Source organism: Littorina saxatilis, linkage group LG17 (genome assembly GCF_037325665.1).
Source record: "Littorina saxatilis isolate snail1 linkage group LG17, US_GU_Lsax_2.0, whole genome shotgun sequence".
Classification (NCBI taxonomy): Eukaryota; Metazoa; Mollusca; class Gastropoda; order Littorinimorpha; family Littorinidae; genus Littorina; species Littorina saxatilis.
The window spans coordinates 13,046,493-13,065,344 of record NC_090261.1 but is presented as its reverse complement, the minus strand read 5'-3'; the positions used below and the strand labels follow the sequence as shown (position 1 = coordinate 13,065,344).

At 40.3% G+C, this 18,852-nt stretch overlaps 1 protein-coding gene across 1 annotated transcript in view; it reads right to left on the bottom strand.

The window, feature by feature from the left end:
- Nucleotides 1-541: 541 nt before the first annotated feature.
- Nucleotides 542-18,852, bottom strand: part of LOC138952111 (1-phosphatidylinositol 4,5-bisphosphate phosphodiesterase beta-4-like) — a gene marked incomplete in the record, with an annotated part of 66,768 nt that continues 48,457 nt past the window's right edge. The window contains 12 exon segments of the mRNA XM_070323708.1: nt 542-8,077; nt 9,020-9,164; nt 9,327-9,428; nt 9,877-10,052; nt 11,474-11,546; nt 12,003-12,237; nt 13,120-13,335; nt 13,934-14,038; nt 14,405-14,504; nt 15,869-16,033; nt 17,029-17,131; nt 18,350-18,453. Of these exon segments, the coding sequence (XP_070179809.1) occupies nt 8,009-8,077; nt 9,020-9,164; nt 9,327-9,428; nt 9,877-10,052; nt 11,474-11,546; nt 12,003-12,237; nt 13,120-13,335; nt 13,934-14,038; nt 14,405-14,504; nt 15,869-16,033; nt 17,029-17,131; nt 18,350-18,453 (1,593 nt within the window).

The window sequence follows — 18,852 nt, the reverse complement described above, 5'->3', positions numbered from 1 at the left end:
TAAACGAACTTGACATCTAGTTGGCTTCTACTTCTTTGTTACTTTAGTTGTTTTGTTTGTTCTTTTAGTGGTGTGTGTGTCTGTTTTTGTGTGTTGTACAAAAAGGTACCTGCACAGGTGAACCTGCACTTGCACCTGATTGAGAAGATAAACTTAATAACTGATTACGTTGATGTATCAGTAAGACTCCATGAATGACTATGATATGTGACAATAATTTTTTACAACAAAAAAGTGTGGTTTGTGTGTGTGTGTGTGTGTGTCAGTGTGTGTGTGTGTGTGTGTGTGTGTGTGTGTCAGTGTGTGTGTGTGTGTGTGTGTGTGTGTGTGTGTGTGTGTGTGTGTGTGTGTGTGTGTGTGTGTGTGTGTGTGTGTGTGTGTGTGTGTGTGTATGTGTGTACCCATGCAAACACACAGTCACATGGGCACCCAAAACATCAATAGCACTTTCTCAGTCACAGTGCACACATTTTCATTCAAAACTGCGATTTTGTCATGCTCTTCAAATCAAAACCACTCAAAAAAAGACAAACACACAACCTTTTGAATAAAAACATTTCATTACTCAAGTACCATCCATCAAAACTGTTCCTGTAAATCGGAGCTACATTGTACATGATGCAATATAAGCTTCAACATAAAATAGCAATAACAAATCTCGGGGGACAAGTATATAATTAAATAAAGCTGCTGCTAAGGTGAGAAGATTAAGGGGACTGGACACAAAACTGTGAAAGTAAAACCAGGTTATATATCACCAGAAAAAAGTACAGTAAGTTCAAGGTCAAACTGATAATAGGTTGAGGACAAAACGATAGTACAGTTGGCACGGCAACAGTGGGGGACAATCTCAAATGAAACAAATACTTGCACACGCAAAAAGGAGGAGTCTGAGAGATAAACTGTTACATAGACAAAACTTTCACTGTACAAAACAGGCACAGGGGAAAAGGTCTTGGGCAGTACACCATTGTGATGATAGCGTACATAGGTACAAAAGTATTTGTTCGTCTGTCAAATTATGAATGGAAACAAAGTTTCAAACAAATAACATTCAATGATCAGGGGGAAGGAGGGGAATTAACAAAGAAATAATGTACAGTATTACAAACAGTTTACATGCAACAAATAATGACAAAAAGCATGGACCACTTGCAAACAAACACAAGCCTATTACTGTTCAAAACTAACATGGACTTTTCATTTTTCCTATCTCAAATTTTTGGTGTCAACTTCTTTCTATTCACTACCCCCGTCGAAGACCCATACTGATTTTTCTGGTCTTGTTCAAAACCCAGAAAAGGTAACAGCAATCATTATTTTATTCACTTGAGGCGGTGGCTAGGAACCCAAATACAGACTTCTGTACATCTCAACTATGGAATGTCATCAACATCATCCAAGACCACCATTCCCTGCAACAATGAATGGAAGGAACACTTTATCTGCAGTTAATTAGCTGCTCTGACAAGCAAGTGGGGGGGGGGGGGGGGGGGGGGGGCAATGAGAGGGAGGTAAGGGGGAGAAGGGCTGGAGAGGTAGTTCTAGGGCTGAAGATAAAATTACTCCCTGACAACACTTAGGACTTCTATGTCACCGTATATCATACACGATATACACTGAAGAACTACTCTGCTTTAACTGGAAGATTTTTCCTTCAATTACATTCTTCAAGTGTTGTTCACAAAGTGATCCATGCTTTTCTGTTTTTCATTGAAGTATTATCCATAATACATACATAACAGGTACTGAAAAGGAGACCTTGAGAAAACACACAACTATAACTTTTATACAAACATGTAGTTAAACATAAGTCAAACAGTTGGATGTTTTCCACTGAGACAAAGACTTGCCAGCTAATCTCTTTCTTCCACTTCCAACATTTTCTTACACTCCTTCAAGCAAAGCTGAGCACACGAAAAACACATAATTAGTATATTAATTCAAATGTATAAATCATGTGTAAACTTCCCTTCAGTTTCTCTGCTCTGCCCTCAGTAAAACCTTGACCCATCAAGCTAAATTTTCACATGACATGGACCAGCGACAACATATATTTTGGGCATCCTTGCACATGCTTGGAGGAGTGTTTGACTTATTTTACACAGCATTGCTTGTTGCAATTTTACGCCTATTTTTATTTATTTTGCTTGAAATATTTTAGCACGGCTGACGAACCTGTGAGTGGACATTGCAGCACAAACACACAAAAAAGTCTGTACGAAAAGCATGTTGAATTCAATGCTATCTGCTGCATATTGACAAGTGCAAAAACCGACGAGAACTGCACCCTCATTTCAAGTCTGAAGTGTGTAAAATACATGCTATGTTTTTGTGTCAAACGCAGAGCAAACTAAAGCCAATCTAGGATTCAGCAATGCAAGAACTGGCAAGGCCTTAAAATATTTTATACAGTATGTCATCATCAGACATATTCATTTGCCAGAAATGTTACAAATAATGTATCTGGTAGTCTAAATCATTGGCAGTCTTTTTCATTCTAAATCAGTTTGATTTTTCACACAGGTGATTTTGATCAGAGCATATTAAAATACTATCAACATCAACACCATGAATTCACTAGACATAAATAAACTTCTTTCTTTCTTTCTTTATTTGGTGTTTAACGTCGTTTTCAACCGTTCAAGGTTATATCGCGACGGGGAAAGGGGGGAGATGGGATAGAGCCACTTGTTAATTGTTTCTTGTTCACAAAAGCACTAATCAAAAAATTGCTCCAGGGGCTTGCAACGTAGTACAATATATGACCTTACTGGGAGAATGCAAGTTTCCAGTACAAAGGACTTAACATTTCTTACATACTGCTTGACTAAAATCTTTACAAACATTGACTATATTCTATACAAGAAACACTTAACAAGGGTAAAAGGAGAAACAGAATCCGTTAGTCGCCTCTTACGACATGCTGGGGAGCATCGGGTAAATTCTTCCCCCTAACCCGCGGGGGGAAAATAAACTTCTTATAACATTCAAAATTATAAACTGTTCAAAAAGGAATAAGCCAAATAAAACAATTTTAAAAAGAAAAAGAAAAACCACACTTGTCCAGCAAGCAGATTTGTTACCCATAATGAAGCGTAAACTATAGCAATCTGAACACCCTTTAAAGCAGCAGGGTAAATAGTAAAGCATTTTGTTTAAACAATGTGAAAAAAACAATTTGACATCTATACACATACCAGATGTAATGTAAAAGCTGAGGCTTGTATCCTAGTCCCTCGAAGGGTCAATTATTGCACTATCATCATTGATCAGAAAATGTTAATACGTGCCAATGACATGGAAGTTTTCAAAACAGTTCTTAAAAAAAAACAAGAGCGTTAAAAATGTTTGAGCATCTTTGAATTATGGCATACCATTTTATCTTACATTATACATGCATGTAAATATGAAGCATATTAAGCAGAACAATAATGTTTGTGGATAATAAACTAAAGCAGCAGCAGTTATTTTTTTCTTCAACTGTAAAAAAAAACCCACCCAAAAATCATTTTTATTCTGTATCTGACGAAAAAGAGGGAACACGTTTTTGCTGTGTGTTTTTGCATGGTCTTTTTGTTTACTTACTTGGTCTTTTTGTTTATTTACTTTATTAACTACTCTTTTTAAACAGGAGAATCATATAGACACGGAGCACCAAAAAAGGGCATTTTTGCTTTTTTGTGCAAATAAAATATTAAGATAACTAGCCACACTGTAACAAAAGAATTACAAGTGAGGCAAGGCTAGGCAAATTATCTGTCTTCCACTGTTTTATCACTCCAACAGGTGGTGTATTTTCTTTGGACCAGTGGGACACATTAATTGTTCATGGTAACAAACACACCCAGAAATAACAACAAACAAAACCACACACAAAAACAATGACAAAACAAAACTGGCAACAGCAACAACAAAACTGCATGAAATCAGATTCTGAAGCGAAGAATGAAGAATCCCGAGAGGGGCAACAAAATATCTTTACACATTAAAGCACCAACAAGCTTAAAATTATCTTGGGGCGGGGATGTAGCTCAGTCGGTAGCGCGCTGGATTTGTATCCAGTTGGCCGCTGTCAGCGTGAGTTCGTCCCCACGTTCGGCGAGAGATTTATTTCTCAGAGTCAACTTTGTGTGCAGACTCTCCTCGGTGTCCGAACACCCCCGTGTGTACACGCAAGCACAAGACCAAGTGCGCACGAAAAAGATCCTGTAATCCATGTCAGAGTTCGGTGGGTTATAGAAACACGAAAATACCCAGCATGCTTCCTCCGAAAGCGACGTATGGCTGCCTAAATGGCGGGGTAAAAACGGTCATACACGTAAAAGCCGTGGGAGTTTCAGCCCATGAACGAACAAACAAACATAATTATCATTGCAAACACCCAGTACGAAACCGTAAGTTGTGGCAAGTTACAACATATACAAACACAACAACAAAATAAAATAAAAATAATATGCACCAACTTCATAACAACAGTTACAGAACCTCAAAACCAGAGGCAACACATGGTTGTCCCTTGACTAGACTCAAAAAGATCTGTACTAAAATGTGATCACAGAAACTCACCTTTAAGAATGGAAACAACTGGTTAATGTTACAAATATTATGATAAATGACAGTGAAACAGCTGATATTATGACACAACTGTATGCTTGCATGTAACAGATCAATGTTAAAGTAGAGACAACAGAAACTGAAGGATAGAGTAACATCTTTCAGAGAACAGAAACTGAAAGATCAAGTAAAATCTTTCAGAGACAACAGAAACTGAAAGACCAAGTAAAATCTTTCCGAGACAACAGAAACAGAAAGATAGATTAACATCTCTCAGAGGCAGAATGACAAAAACTACCACACAGAAACTGGTCATCTCCAGAGAACAAAACTTCAGTGGTACCTGCGACATGTGAGAACACCTTCCTATAAAGGTCACTCTCTGTTGTCCCTTTTGCTACAAACTTGCCACAAAAAGATACATGCAATGTTGGGACACCTTTGGCTGCTGCTTCAGGTGTCTTTTCAGCACAGGTACCACTGTAGTTACTATTCAATCTGTTCTTTTCCTTTACATACTTATTTTCAAGGGAAGATTAGGTGGCAGTGGTGCGTGGGGGGAAAAGTGTATGGGGTGGGGGTAATGATGCGCATAGCATAACAACTTATTGTTGTATAAGATTAAAAAAAGAATACAACCACGATACCTGTGAATGCTCAGAAATGCATTTCATAAAACTGAGCAGACAAGCACACATTATCTAGGTTCAAATAATGCTAGCCTTATGACGAGGAGGAGGAAAGGACACATGTTCGTATTTAAAACACAGTTCAAATCACATGGCCGCATATGCAGTCCAAAATTGCCTCAACCCTCTTAGACTATGAGGTTACAGACTTGTATTTTCTTCTGTCATTTTGCTGCTGGAAAATCTATACAATTGGAAATCAGTATTCCAGCTTAACCCAGTGCACCCCTGAAAACAATACAATATGATCAGTCAGAGAATCTTCTTCTTCTTCTTCTGCGTTCGTGGGCTGAAACTCTCACGTACACTCGTGTTTTTGCACGAGTGGAATTTTACGTGTATGACCATTTTTACCCCGCCATTTAGGCAGCCATACCCCGGAGGAAGCATGCTGGGTATTTTTGTGTTTCTATAACCCACCGAACTCTAACATGGATTACAGGAACTTTTCCGTGCGCACTTGGTCTTGTGCTTGCGTGTACACGCGAAGGGGGATAAGCCACTAGCAGGTCTGCACATAAGTTGACCTGGGAGATCGGAAAAATCTTCACACTTAACCCACCAGGCGGCCACGGCCGGGACTCGAACCCTCGACCTTCCGATTAAGAGGCCGACGTCTTAGCACCCCGCCACAGCGCCGGCCCGTCGTAGTCAGACAATCTAAATCACTTTGCGCCTTGACACTTCTCGTTCCTTCAAAATCAAAATCAAACTTGTGTCCCATTTCTGATTCAACCATCCAAACTAACACACTGTCTGCTACAGAAGTAAAATGTAATATGGCTGCTTTCGGTAAAAAATTGATCCAAGCATTCAAAAAGCTTTCTGTAAATTTCAATGTGACCTTGAAGTGAACTCATTCTGTTATTACTGAAGATCTGCCCTATAGAAACTACGGCTGTAAAAAAAAAAATAAAAAAAAGGCAAAATTTCAATTAGAAAAGCTGTAATTTTGCATTTTTACTTTGAGAGCAAAATGCATGTAGCCAGAAGCTGGTTCTACTTTTCTTCCTAATTTCAAAATGAGCAAAGCTAAGTTGAAACACGAGGGTCTTTGCCACTTATATTAAACGCTTTATTTCTTCAGACGGTTGAAGAATCACAAGTAATCTTCTTCTTCTTCTGCGTTCGTGGGCTGAAACTCCCACGTACACTCGTGTTTTTTTGCACGAGTGGAATTTTACGTGTATGACCTTTTTTACCCCGCCATTAAGGCAGCCATTCGCCGCTTTCAGAGGATCACAAGTAATAATAATAATCAATAAACAAGTCCACATAACAAATGTCAAAATAACAGAAAAATCAGTCAAATTCCTTTTGATCACAGAAACAATTTCATCAGAATTATAACATGCTTTTGAGACATGTCAGTTTGCAACGATCGGCATGATTTTCATAATTTGCTTTTCTTCTTTCAAAGTATAACTTTTGCCATTATTATGATACGCGTATGATTGAAGCTTTGATAATCTGCTAACTTGTGCTCTGTAACCTTCAATATTTTTTTTCCTCATTATTTCTGCTCAATGGTACAACTAAATATACAAAGAAACTTGCTAAATGTTAATCAAAATAATCTACCTAATTATTACCCTTTCATCAACACCATTTCAGGAAAACAGAAAACTAATGTAACACATGTGTACGAGGTTCCTGTGAACTAAAACAAACATTAGTTTTCTAGGTATGACACCTGCATGGATTCTTATAACTGAAAAAACACAAAGGCATCAAATACACGAACGGGCAGTGAAAAGTAGATCGACAGACACGTAATATCGTCAGGTAATATGAAAAACACAACTGTTATAAAGTGAGGCAGGAACACTAACATGAGAATACATGTTCAGGTAAAAGGACACAAACATAGTACACCTCAGTGACAATGAGATTCTCAACTGTAAAATACACACAAAGAAATATCACCATAAAAGATCCACAACATGAGCCATCATCTCAAACGACAGCTGTGGTAAGAGACGATAATACTTCAATCATTTCTTATCCCTGAATAAGAAAACATAATCAAGAACTAACCCCATACATATAATTATTGCCCACAGCAAATTTCGAAAAAGAGCATACAAACTCGACCTGCATGCATCGCCTGCAAAATTGAAAGAACAAGTACCTTTTACAAGCAAAACCACAAAACATTATGTCGACATCACTCTGCATTTTCTCTGAATTTGCTGCTCTTCAAAAACTAAGCAGCAAACTTTGATCAATACAAAAACTGGAGAAAAATTTCAGTTCAATATTTTAACAGGGAAAATATTTCGTCAGCTAAAGACAACTGTATCAGTCCACTTGTACAATTTTAACCACCAAAAAAAATGTACATCCAAAGTGAAAGTGAACTACTGCAAGCTGTGTACAAAGCAGCGCAAAACCTGATGACTTCTAAGATGCGGAGGTAAGTACAGTACAAAAAACACTGCAGTCAGTAACACATGGAAGTCCTCGCTGACTATGACGCACCACTACCCAGACTGTGGTCTCTTTATATCCAGCCAAGTTGGCTTGGCTGAAAATGACACAAAACTAGGCATCGTCCAGAATCAACCCCGAGGAAGTGACACCACATACTAGAAGAAGAGCGATCCTTGGAGATATACTGGGTGGGACTTTGAGCCTAACACGGGGCTAAATCGTGTGACTGCCATCAACTAATATCCCAGCATGCCGAGTATGAAACCGCAGTCTTCCAGAGGTGAATTTCTGCATGAGGCTGAGCACAGATCTCCATGGTAACACCGTCCTCACACCACCGTCTCTGGTTTGGTTGCCAGCTTGGCTTCTTCGTATGCCATCTCAATCATCTCTATTGCCTGCAAATAACCAAAATACACACTACATGTAAGGTCTGTCATGCAAATATCACTTTTTATTATTCAACTAATTTATATATTATAAAAAAAATATTAAAAAAAATAAAATAAAAATGCAGATTACTACAGTTTAAGACCTTCAAAAATCGGAGAAAATCAGGTCTTAAAAAGGAGGGAGTCTTAAAATGGAGGTACATTTACAGAGGTTATGAATAAAAAGTCTGAAAAAACAGGGTCTTAAGAGTCTTAAATTGGGGGGTCTTATAAGAGGGTTCCACTTCTATCCAAGAATTCCCTCTCCCACTCTATCCCTGTGTGGACAATCAGTGTATATGTTACAGTTAATCTGTGAAACCAGGGAATACGTGTATTAACTAGGTAATACATGAATTAACTGACGGAAAAAAACAGTTAATTCATGTATTACCTAAAATAGTTTAGTTAATACACGTATTCCCTGGTTTCAGAGATTAACTGTAACATATATACCCCTCCCCTTTGTGTGTACTTTTTGTTGTTTCAATGTATATTGTTATAAAAAAAAAAAAAAGGATAACACTGCAATCCTTTTGTAATGCAATTTGGAAGTTCAAGTCCCCTTCCCCAGCCATCTTTTCTTCTTCTTTCCCATCAAAATGATAAAGACCTGTCATGCTTTTCACCGAGAGAATAGCACCCGAAAATGAGAAGTCCACTTTCATCCTAAAATAAAATTAAAATGATAATAAACGTCCCTTGTTCATTTCAATGCTTGTTTACATCTCAGGTGCCAGGAGACTGGTTCCGCATTACTCACAATTACTCTTCTTGCACATGCCGAATCCATTTAGAGTGCTTACGTCCCTTTGTTTCTCAGACATTACCATAGCGCTCTGTCTCATATGCTAATGATTCTCTTTTTAACTGCAGTGAACAAGGTTTTGACTGCAATGTTCTCCTTACCCTTTCGTTTTCTTTGAGCAGCTTTTCTGACTGCTCTGCGTGCGACTTCTTCAAGGCTTCGGCCTGCCTGGAATGACGCATGGCATAGCGTTTTCTCTCGTCAATGAACTTCTTCATGTTGTTCTCTTTCAGCTCCCGAATCCGCCTGTGGAATGGATGAATGCAGTTAGTGTCAAGGTCATAATCTTTCAGCCGCACAGGCATGCTAGGCTTAAGGCACTCGGGCATCTTTCAAACACACAGGCACATTACACATTGCAGGCTAGCACGTTTTTCTCTCTCTAGCAAACAGTACATCAATGATTACCTGTCTCTCTCAGCCTTGTTCTTGATGCTCTTGTCATTCTGCACAAGCTTGCTGGAATCCATGGAGTGTTTAGCCTGTGCTGTCTTCAGTTCCTTGTTTTCTCTGCACACACACGTCACACCCGATATACACAACCGTTATTAACTAAATGTCACGTGTAAATGCGAGGATGCTGTTTCCCTTCTTTAGACTTTCATCTAAAGCTAACAACTGCAATATTGTTTATTTCCACAATACCACATTACTTTTTCTATTCCCTTGTAAAACAACTATTATAACTTAGTAACACAATAACAACCTCCACCCCATCCCAACACACACCATCCCAACACACGAAGAAAGATAGACAGACAGACAGACAGACAGACAGACAGACAGACAGACAGACAGACAGACAGACAGACAGACAGACAGACAGACAGACAGACAGACAGACAGACAGACCCTTTTGTGCCTTCAGCTCAGTCCTCTGTATCCAATGAATCCTTCACCAGTTAGTCGCACAGAGATTTAAAAACTGCACAACGGACAAATCCACACTCCAACTCACCGTTCCTGGCGAGCCTCCAGCTCAGTCATCTGAAACTGGTGAGCCTCCTCGATGAGCTTGACGAGCAGCTCGTTCTGCTGCTTGACGTGCTCCTTCATCAGCTCGTGTTCCTCCTGCACCTGCCGCACCACCAGCTCCGACCACTCCCGGGTCTGGTCCACCACCAGCTCACGCACCTGAGGGCATTACAAACATGTAGTCAAAGCACGGTGTGTACATGGCAGGTAGGACAGGCAATAATCAATCTGCATACTTAAAATCAACTACAGCGGCACCTCCCTTTTAAAATCTCCTGAAATCTTAGAAAATCAGGTCTTTAAAAGGAGGGAGTCTTAAATCGGGGGTAAATTTACAGAGGGTAGGTACAGAGAATTTGAGAAAACAGTGTCTTCAAATGGAGGAAGTCTTCACTGTATGAGAATTTTTTCAAAAAATCTTCTCCTGTCCTGAGCCGAGATTGAGCGCTTGACCAGAGACGTCTTAGCGCTAACCGCTACGCCACCATACAGTTCTTTTCCATTCATGCCTTTATTAACAGACAATTTACACATATGCCGCTGCAGTTGTATTCAGTCTCTCAGAAAATAAAGCACCTAAAAAACAAAAGCATAGTTTGTACTGTTCATCCAACAAAAATAATCCGTCAGACTGATAACTACCCTGAGACAAAAAAAAAGAAAAAGAACAAGCAAAAAAGACACAATCAGCAAACAATCACATTAACCCCTTCACTGCCCACCCCGTATGTAATACGTGGTCATTTTTGGTTTGTCGTACGCCCATAACCGTATCTCATACGTGGGATTTGTGTCACCAACATTTCAGGACATTTCTGAAAACTAAATGGGAGGTAACCACTGTCCAAGTACTTGTAGGGGTTCTAAACACAGTTCTTTCCCATAGACCGTTCGGATAAGTTACTAAAGTTGCTACCACGTTCTACCACGTGTTGAAAACTGTGTTAGCATTCTCGTCATTCACAAAATAGCGGCCGAAAGTCGGACCTCAACTCGTAGACCTGTTTTCAAGCGATACAGTGTTCTGGAAGCTCTACAAGAAGTGATTTATGGATTACCACACAGAAGAATACTTTTATGGGCTGTAATGTGAGTACCTGATGTTTGACACCAGTTTTAGCAGTGTTTTGTGTGGTTTTACGTGCTGCAATGTGTGTCACTGTGTGTAAGTCCGGAAACTGTAACTTTTGACGAAAATGGTCATTATATCAATTTTTACTATAACAATCACAAAGTCCAATGATCATGTCATCCTATAATAGCCAAGGGTATAAGCAAAACACATGCCAAAGATCTAAGAGATATCTCAATAAATGATCGAGCAGTGAACAGATTAGTGAACCTACCGAAGAAAGCGAAATTTTGCCCTGGCACACAGCAATACCAAAATGCTGTTATACTGTGGCAGTGAAGAGGTTAAAGCCCTCCTGACCACCCCCTACCCCAACCCCCCAAAAACACACCAACTGCAAACACACACCCACACACACACACAAACACACACACACACACACACACACACACACACACACACACACACAAACACACACACACACACACACACACACACAGATACTTACCCGCGCCTTGTGATCAGAGACCAGAGTGTGCACTGCTCCCTCGGATTGAGACTTGAGGTCCGTACTGCTGTCTCTGCAAACACAACACACACAATCATTTGCTTTGGCATATCCACCATGACCTTAGTGTGTGTTCAATAGACCATGTTCGGAAATAGCCCTGTCGGGTTTGCATGGGGTGTGAAACGTTAGTACCCTGGCTTTTTTGTTTCCTGTCCACATGTTTCAGACTCTCCTCACCCCTCCTACTGGCCAATAATGTCATGAGGAAATTTTGTTGTTGTTGTACATTTTGAGAGTGTGGACAGTGAACAGCAGAATGTGAAAGAAAACACCCAAACATTTTTTATCTACTGAGAGGTATGACCTTTATAAAACCAGGAGGAGAAATAATACCAAAGGGGACAACAGAAATTAAAATTCTTCAGCATATGACTTTAAATCTATCTGCACAGTACGGTGTCTGCAGTCTGGTGCACAACTATATCCCCCCCCCCCCCCCCAAATTGTTTAAACAAAATGTACATACTTATTTTTCTTCAGCTTCTTCTCCACGGACTTCTCTGTGGCCATCTTTTCCTTGTCGTGCGTGGCGACGAGTTTGTCGACGATGGTGCAGTGCACTCGCTGCATCAGGGCGCGCTCCTTCTGGTGCCGCTTCTTCATTAGCTCCATGTCTTTCTGCTGTTTGCGCAGCAGTTTGATGTACAGCTTCTCTGTGCACAGCTTCTCCCTCGTCACCGCCTCAAACTTCTGGTCCTCCGCTGCAAAATGAGATAATAATAATAATAATAATAATAATTTAAGCAATGGAGACATCACAGTGAGCTAAGAGATTTATAGAGCAAATCGAGAAAATAAATTATTGAATGAAGCGCGCAGCAAAGTCTTATCTGTATTCGTTGTCATTTTCTTGGACAAAAGGATATTTCTTACATTATGCCTGTTTGCAACTGAAATACACACAAAAGAGAAACCTTCAACGCTAAGGCCAAAAAAAAAAATAGGTCTGTTTACGGTAACCCGACCGACCCTAGTTTTTTCGCGCGACCCTAGACTTTTTTTTGGCATTTGGGGGAAAAAAAAAAAAAAAAAAAAATCTTGTTTTTTTGGCAAAATAACGTAAAAATATGGTTTTTTTGGAGAAAAAAAAAAAAAAAAAAAAAAAATCCCGACCTACCGACCCTATTTTTTTGGCCTATGTTACCGTAAACAGACCTTTTTTTTTTTTTGCCCAACATTCTGTCGTCTGCATCAGACAACAACAGACTGACAGCGTCGAGAAATGAAGATTTTGCACAATATATCATCATATATCTATATCATTATCCGTACGTGCTGCAAGATCTTTTCTTTTTACTTTACAACAAGTTCACCGTATACTTTTACAAGATGTGAACATCAGCAAATCCGGCAAGCCTCGACCCCCGTAAGTGCCCCACTAAACAAAAACAGTCTCTGGGGATTCCCAATAAGAATAGAACATTGTGTAATCTCTATCTATATTCCTGTGAGGTTAGCCATACCGTACAGCGCTACTTTTTTTAATTTTTATTTTGCATGAAAGGACAACTGCAATATGGGGACAATTTTTGGCTGGTCCCGAGGGCGTTCTCTTGCCACAGGTAAGCTCTGCAACCACTCACGTTTCTTTTCTGGCTTGGCATTGGGATTGTTGCCCTGATTCTGCTGGTTTACCGACGTGAGAGTAATCTGCCCATTGGAATTCTTCTGCTCGTTCTTATTGGAGAGAGGGACATCGGGGAGGTCAGGGACTTCGATGCCCATGTCCTTCATTTGCTGCTCTCGTTTCTCTGCTGCCGACAGATGCTGGATGGGTGCTGACAGAGCGTTCACAAAATCTGCACAGAGAAACAGAACAGAATGCGATACAGTGGAACCCTCCTTTCAAGACCATCCAATCTAATTCCTCCTCCCCTGTTTAAGACCTTATGCTATTTCAGTTTTGTTTTCATAACCTCTGTAAATTTACGAAGACTCCATCCTTTTCAAGACCTGATTTTCTAAAAAAAAATTTAAAAAAAGGGTCTTAAAATGGGGGCTCCACTGTAAAGTGTCAGTTTACAGACGTACACAAATCCATTGGAAAGACCACATTGATATTCACTGATAAATACATCATTCACAAGGGTGAAACCTGGACGTTTCGAAACCTCCTGATCAGCTGGGTCTACCTACAGGGGGACACTGGACACACTTTGTCAGGTCAAACGGTAGGTCTTCATTGAGCAAGGCAAGGTTAGGTTTTGCACATCTGCATGAGTTCACTGAAAAGTGCATGAGCAACAACTCTATTCACTGGAGCAAAGAGAAAGACAAAGCACATGGTCATTTTTATGAGACAGCATTCTATTAGCTGCCACCACTCTAAGCGTGTTATCGCTGTAAATCTTAATTAAAAAATAAAGAAAGGCTGTGAGGACAGGAATGGAGTCTAACCTCTGAACTCTTGCTTGACGTAGGTCTTAAGCATGATACAGCAGAAAACGGTCGGCAACGACAGCGGGAAGTTTCCTTCAGTGCGCAGGGATATGTGTCGATAACCTGAAAAAGATCAACATGATGCAGTATTGTCCAAATCAGGCCACGATAACTGTGTACTATTAAAAGTGGCTGTCCGTAAACAAAGCAAATATTCGTGTTTCTTTGTTTTGTCTGTATATCGTTTCAAATTTCAGCAGTGACTCATTCCGTTACAAAATATCCTGCCTATGAACCCCCCCCCCAAAAAAACACACACACACACACACACACACACACACACACACACACACAAATGACCTGAACACAATATCCACAGACTTGCATGCTAGTACGGGAAACAACGTTGCATCCCAACACGTGCTTTTATAGTTATATTCACACACACATATGAAAAACAAATCCTGGCAAGATAAGCGTGAAACTCACCTGCCTGCAGACCGTCCAGAGGAAGAATGCGCTGACCGATCAGCTTGCCGGTGTCTTCATACACCGCTATCCTCAGCACCGCCAGCTCTGGCAACACCACCTGACCACACAACACAATTTATTTTATTATTTATTAGTGAGTATTTCTACGCACATACCCTCCCAGAGGGGAAGCTCATGGCGTTTACAATATGCCGTGTGAGATGGAATTTTTTACACAGTATATCACGCATTCACATCGGCCAGTAAATCTCAAGCATCACTTCACTGACCACACAACACAATAACAAGCATCACTTCACTGACCACACAACACAATAACAAGCATCACTTCACTGACCACACAACACAATAACAAGCATCACTTCACTGACCACACAACACAATAACAAGCATCACTTCACTGACCACCTGTTTGGTACAGTGGAACCCCATTATAAGACACACCCAGTTTTAAGGCCTACCCCTTTCTCAGACGTTGCTTTTTCAAACTTCCTCTTCATAATAATTATCTGTAAAATAACCTCTATCTTAAGACCTCACTTTGCTGAATGAATGAATTCTGGTGGCTATCTTAAGACCTCACTTTGCTGAATGAATGAATTCTGGTGGCTATCTTAAGACCTCACTTTGCTGAATGAATGAATTCTGGTGGCTATCTTAAGACCTCACTTTGCTGAATGAATGAATCCTGGTGGCTATCTTAAGACCTCACTTTGCTGAATGAATGAATTCTGGTGGCTATCTTAAGACCTCACTTTGCTGAATGAATGAATTCTGGTGGCTATCTTAAGACCTCACTTTGCTGAATGAATGAATTCTGGTGGCTATCTTAAGACCTCACTTTGCTGAATGAATGAATTCTGGTGGCTATCTTAAGACCTCACTTTGCTGAATGAATGAATTCTGGTGGCTATCTTAAGACCTCACTTTGCTGAATGAATGAATTCTGGTGGCTATCTTAAGACCTCACTTTGCTGAATGAATGAATCCTGGTGGCTATCTTAAGACCTCACTTTGCTGAATGAATGAATCCTGGTGGCTATCTTAAGACCTCACTTTGCTGAATGAATGAATTCTGGTGGCTATCTTAAGACCTCACTTTGCTGAATGAATGAATTCTGGTGGCTATCTTAAGACCTCACTTTGCTGAATGAATGAATTCTGGTAACAGTTTCTTCAGAAGCCGCTAAGAATCCTCAACTTAAACCTTACTTTACTATACATTTAACATACAGTATCAACATCACCTTCACTTTCTCACCTTTGGGGCAAACACCTGCAAGTCTAACGAACTACGTCTGAATGTTCTACTTCTTCTGCATTCTTAGGCTGCAACTCCCACAAACACTCCTGTTTGCACGAGTGGACTTTTACGTGTTATGCTGTTGTTTTTATACTGCCATTTAAGACAGTCATACTCCGTTTTCAGGGGACTGTCTGAAGAGAACCACCACCACCAACCTTGCGGAAAACAAAGGGTTCCTCATTGTAGACAGGGTTAAGGCCGTTGTTTGGCACGGCGCGTGTGCGGAACTCGCGGCGAATGGTATCCGTGGGCAACCCGTACATATCCACCTCCACGTACGTTCCGATCTTCTTGTCTGACAGAAACTGGCCTGAGACAACCTGTTTGGACAATGGACACAAAAAGCAAACAAATCAATAAAAAAAATCAATTAAAAAAATCAATAAAATAAATTTGATGAGTGATTCAAGAAAGAAATCCCAAACAGATAAAATGTTAACACTCCTAAACCAAGAACCAAAGGTCAAGAAAAGTTAGCTTATATGGAACATTTTATTGTATACAACATGAAATATTCACAAGTATGTCGACCTAGCATTGATTGCACAAAGACTTCAATCAAAACAATTTCTCCTGTCAGATCTCCGCAAAGACTTCAAACCAAAACAATTGTTTAAATTCCATCTTGTGGGGTGTAGGGTTTCTTAAAAGAGAGTGTAAGAAATAGCGAGAAAAGAGAGAGTGAGAGACAGAGAGCAAGATAGTGAGGGATAGAGAGAATGCGAGTTTGTCAAGAGACTGAGAGAAGAGAGAGAGACAGAGACTGAGAGAGAGAGCAAGAGAGTGAAAGAGACGGACAGGAAGAGGAGGGTCAAGAAAAAGAGAGACGAGAGCATGAGTGAGAGACATAGACAAATAGAGTGAGAGACATAGACAAATAGAGTGAGAGACATAGACAAATAGAGTGAGAGCAAGGTGAGAGAAAGAGACAAGAGAGATTTAAAGACTAAGATAAAGAGTAAGGGAGATCAGAACATACACGAAACCCAACAAACAGCAACGTCACAAAGGGTTATGATTATTCCCCATCACAGACAGAAAAGATAAAAGCATAGCACAGTAAACCTGCGATGAAAGGACACCCATGGGAATCAACCAAGTGTCCCTTCAGTGCTGGTGGCCTGTCAGGACAGGTATATTTGAGTAAAAACAAAAAGGACAATTGGTGTCCATTGATTGGAGGGGCCTCACATCACAGGTACCAACGTATATAAAATCCAACCAATGACAACGCTACAAAGGGTCATGATTATTCACCATCACAGAGAAATTAAACCAACGTAATGCTAGCAGCTATATTATAATTCACTCTGACCTGTACAGAGAGGTGAGCAGCTATCACACCGTCCACTGGGCTTTCCGAGAAGGGGTCAAACGTCCGATCAGGTCGACGCATGAAGTCCGGCTTGAGGAGGTACCTGCGTGGGAACAGAATCGTCATGAATAATTATCATGTGACATGATGGAACAGAATTGTCATGAATAATTATCATGTGACATGATGAAACAGAATCGTCATGAATAATTATCATGAGACATGATGAAACAGAATCGTCATGAATAATTATCATGTGACATGATGAAACAGAATCGTCATGAATAATTATCATGTGACATGATGAAACAGAATCGTCATGAATAATTATCATGTGACATGATGAAACAGAATCGTCATGAATAATTATCATGTGACATGATGAAACAGAATCGTCACGAATAATTATCATGTGACATGATGAAACAGAATCGTCATGAATAATTATCATGTGACATGATGAAACAGAATTGTCACGAATAAAGCCTGTGACATGATGGAATACCAATTGACACAGTTAGCACATGACACAAAGACTTGCTTACCCGCTAAACCTCTCTCTTTCTCCCCTCCCTCCCTTTCTCTGTCTGTCTGTCTGTCTGTCTCTCTCTCAGAGGAGTATAATGTTGTTACACCCTTGGTCCTTTATAGGTGTACAGCATTTGAGAAAACTTACTTATTTTCTTCGTTGTGTGTCAAGTTTGTGGTTGAGAAAGCTTGGAACTGTGCAGATGCATCCTTGTGCTTCTTGAATTAGATACAGTGGAACCCTCCTTTTAAGGCCACCCCAATTCAAGACTTCTCCCCTTTTAAGACCTTGCTTTGGGGGCGGGGATGTAGCTCAGTCGGTAGCGCGCTGGATTTGTATCCAGTTGGCCGCTGTCGGCGTGAGTTTGTCCCCACGTTCGGCGAGAGATTTATTTCTCGGAGTCAACTTTGAGTGCAGACTCTCCTCGGTGTCCGAACACCCCCGTGTGTACACGCAAGCACAAGACCAAGTGCGCACGAAAAAGATCCTGTAATCCATGTCAGAGTTCGGTGGGTTATAGAAACACGAAAATACCCAGAAATGCTTCCTCCGAAAGCGGCGTATGGCTGCCTAAATGGCGAGGTAAAAACGGTCATACACGTACAAGCCGTGGGATTTTCAGCCCATGAACGAACAAACAAACCAACCTTGCTTTTTCACATTGTCTGTTCATAACCTCTGCAAATCTACCTCCATTTTAAGACTCCCTCCATTTTAAGACCAAACTTTTCGAGGTCTTAACAGGGGTGTTTCACTGTATCTGACTTGGTGGAAACTTGTATCAAGACTCACCCACAGTTGGCGTTGTATTCAAACTTGCCCTGGTTGAGCTGCATGGCCAGGTCTGGGGTCTGGAAGTTGAGGGCCACCATCTGACAGCCGGCGTTCCAAAAGATCTGCAACAAGCAACTCACAAAGTCAATACAGCTAATGATGCCTCAATTTGAAGACTAATTCCTCTTTAAAGTGATGCCTCAATTTGAAGACTAATTCCTCTTTTTCAAAGCCTTGTTTCTTTGATTTTCTAATCTAAACGTGCTCCAAGAGATCTCCAACAAGTAACATAGAAAGTCTATACAGTGATACCTCAATTTGACGATTAGTTCCTCTTTTTCAAAGCCTGGTTTCTTTGATTTTCTAATCTAAACGTGTGTAAACTATAAGCCTTCATTTTGAGACTCTCCTTGTCTCTTTTACGACCTACATTCCCCAGATTTGAGGAGGTCCTCAAACAGAGGGACCACTGTACTCTGAACTTCAGCTGGAGGAAATCTTATCCCATGTAACAACTTGGC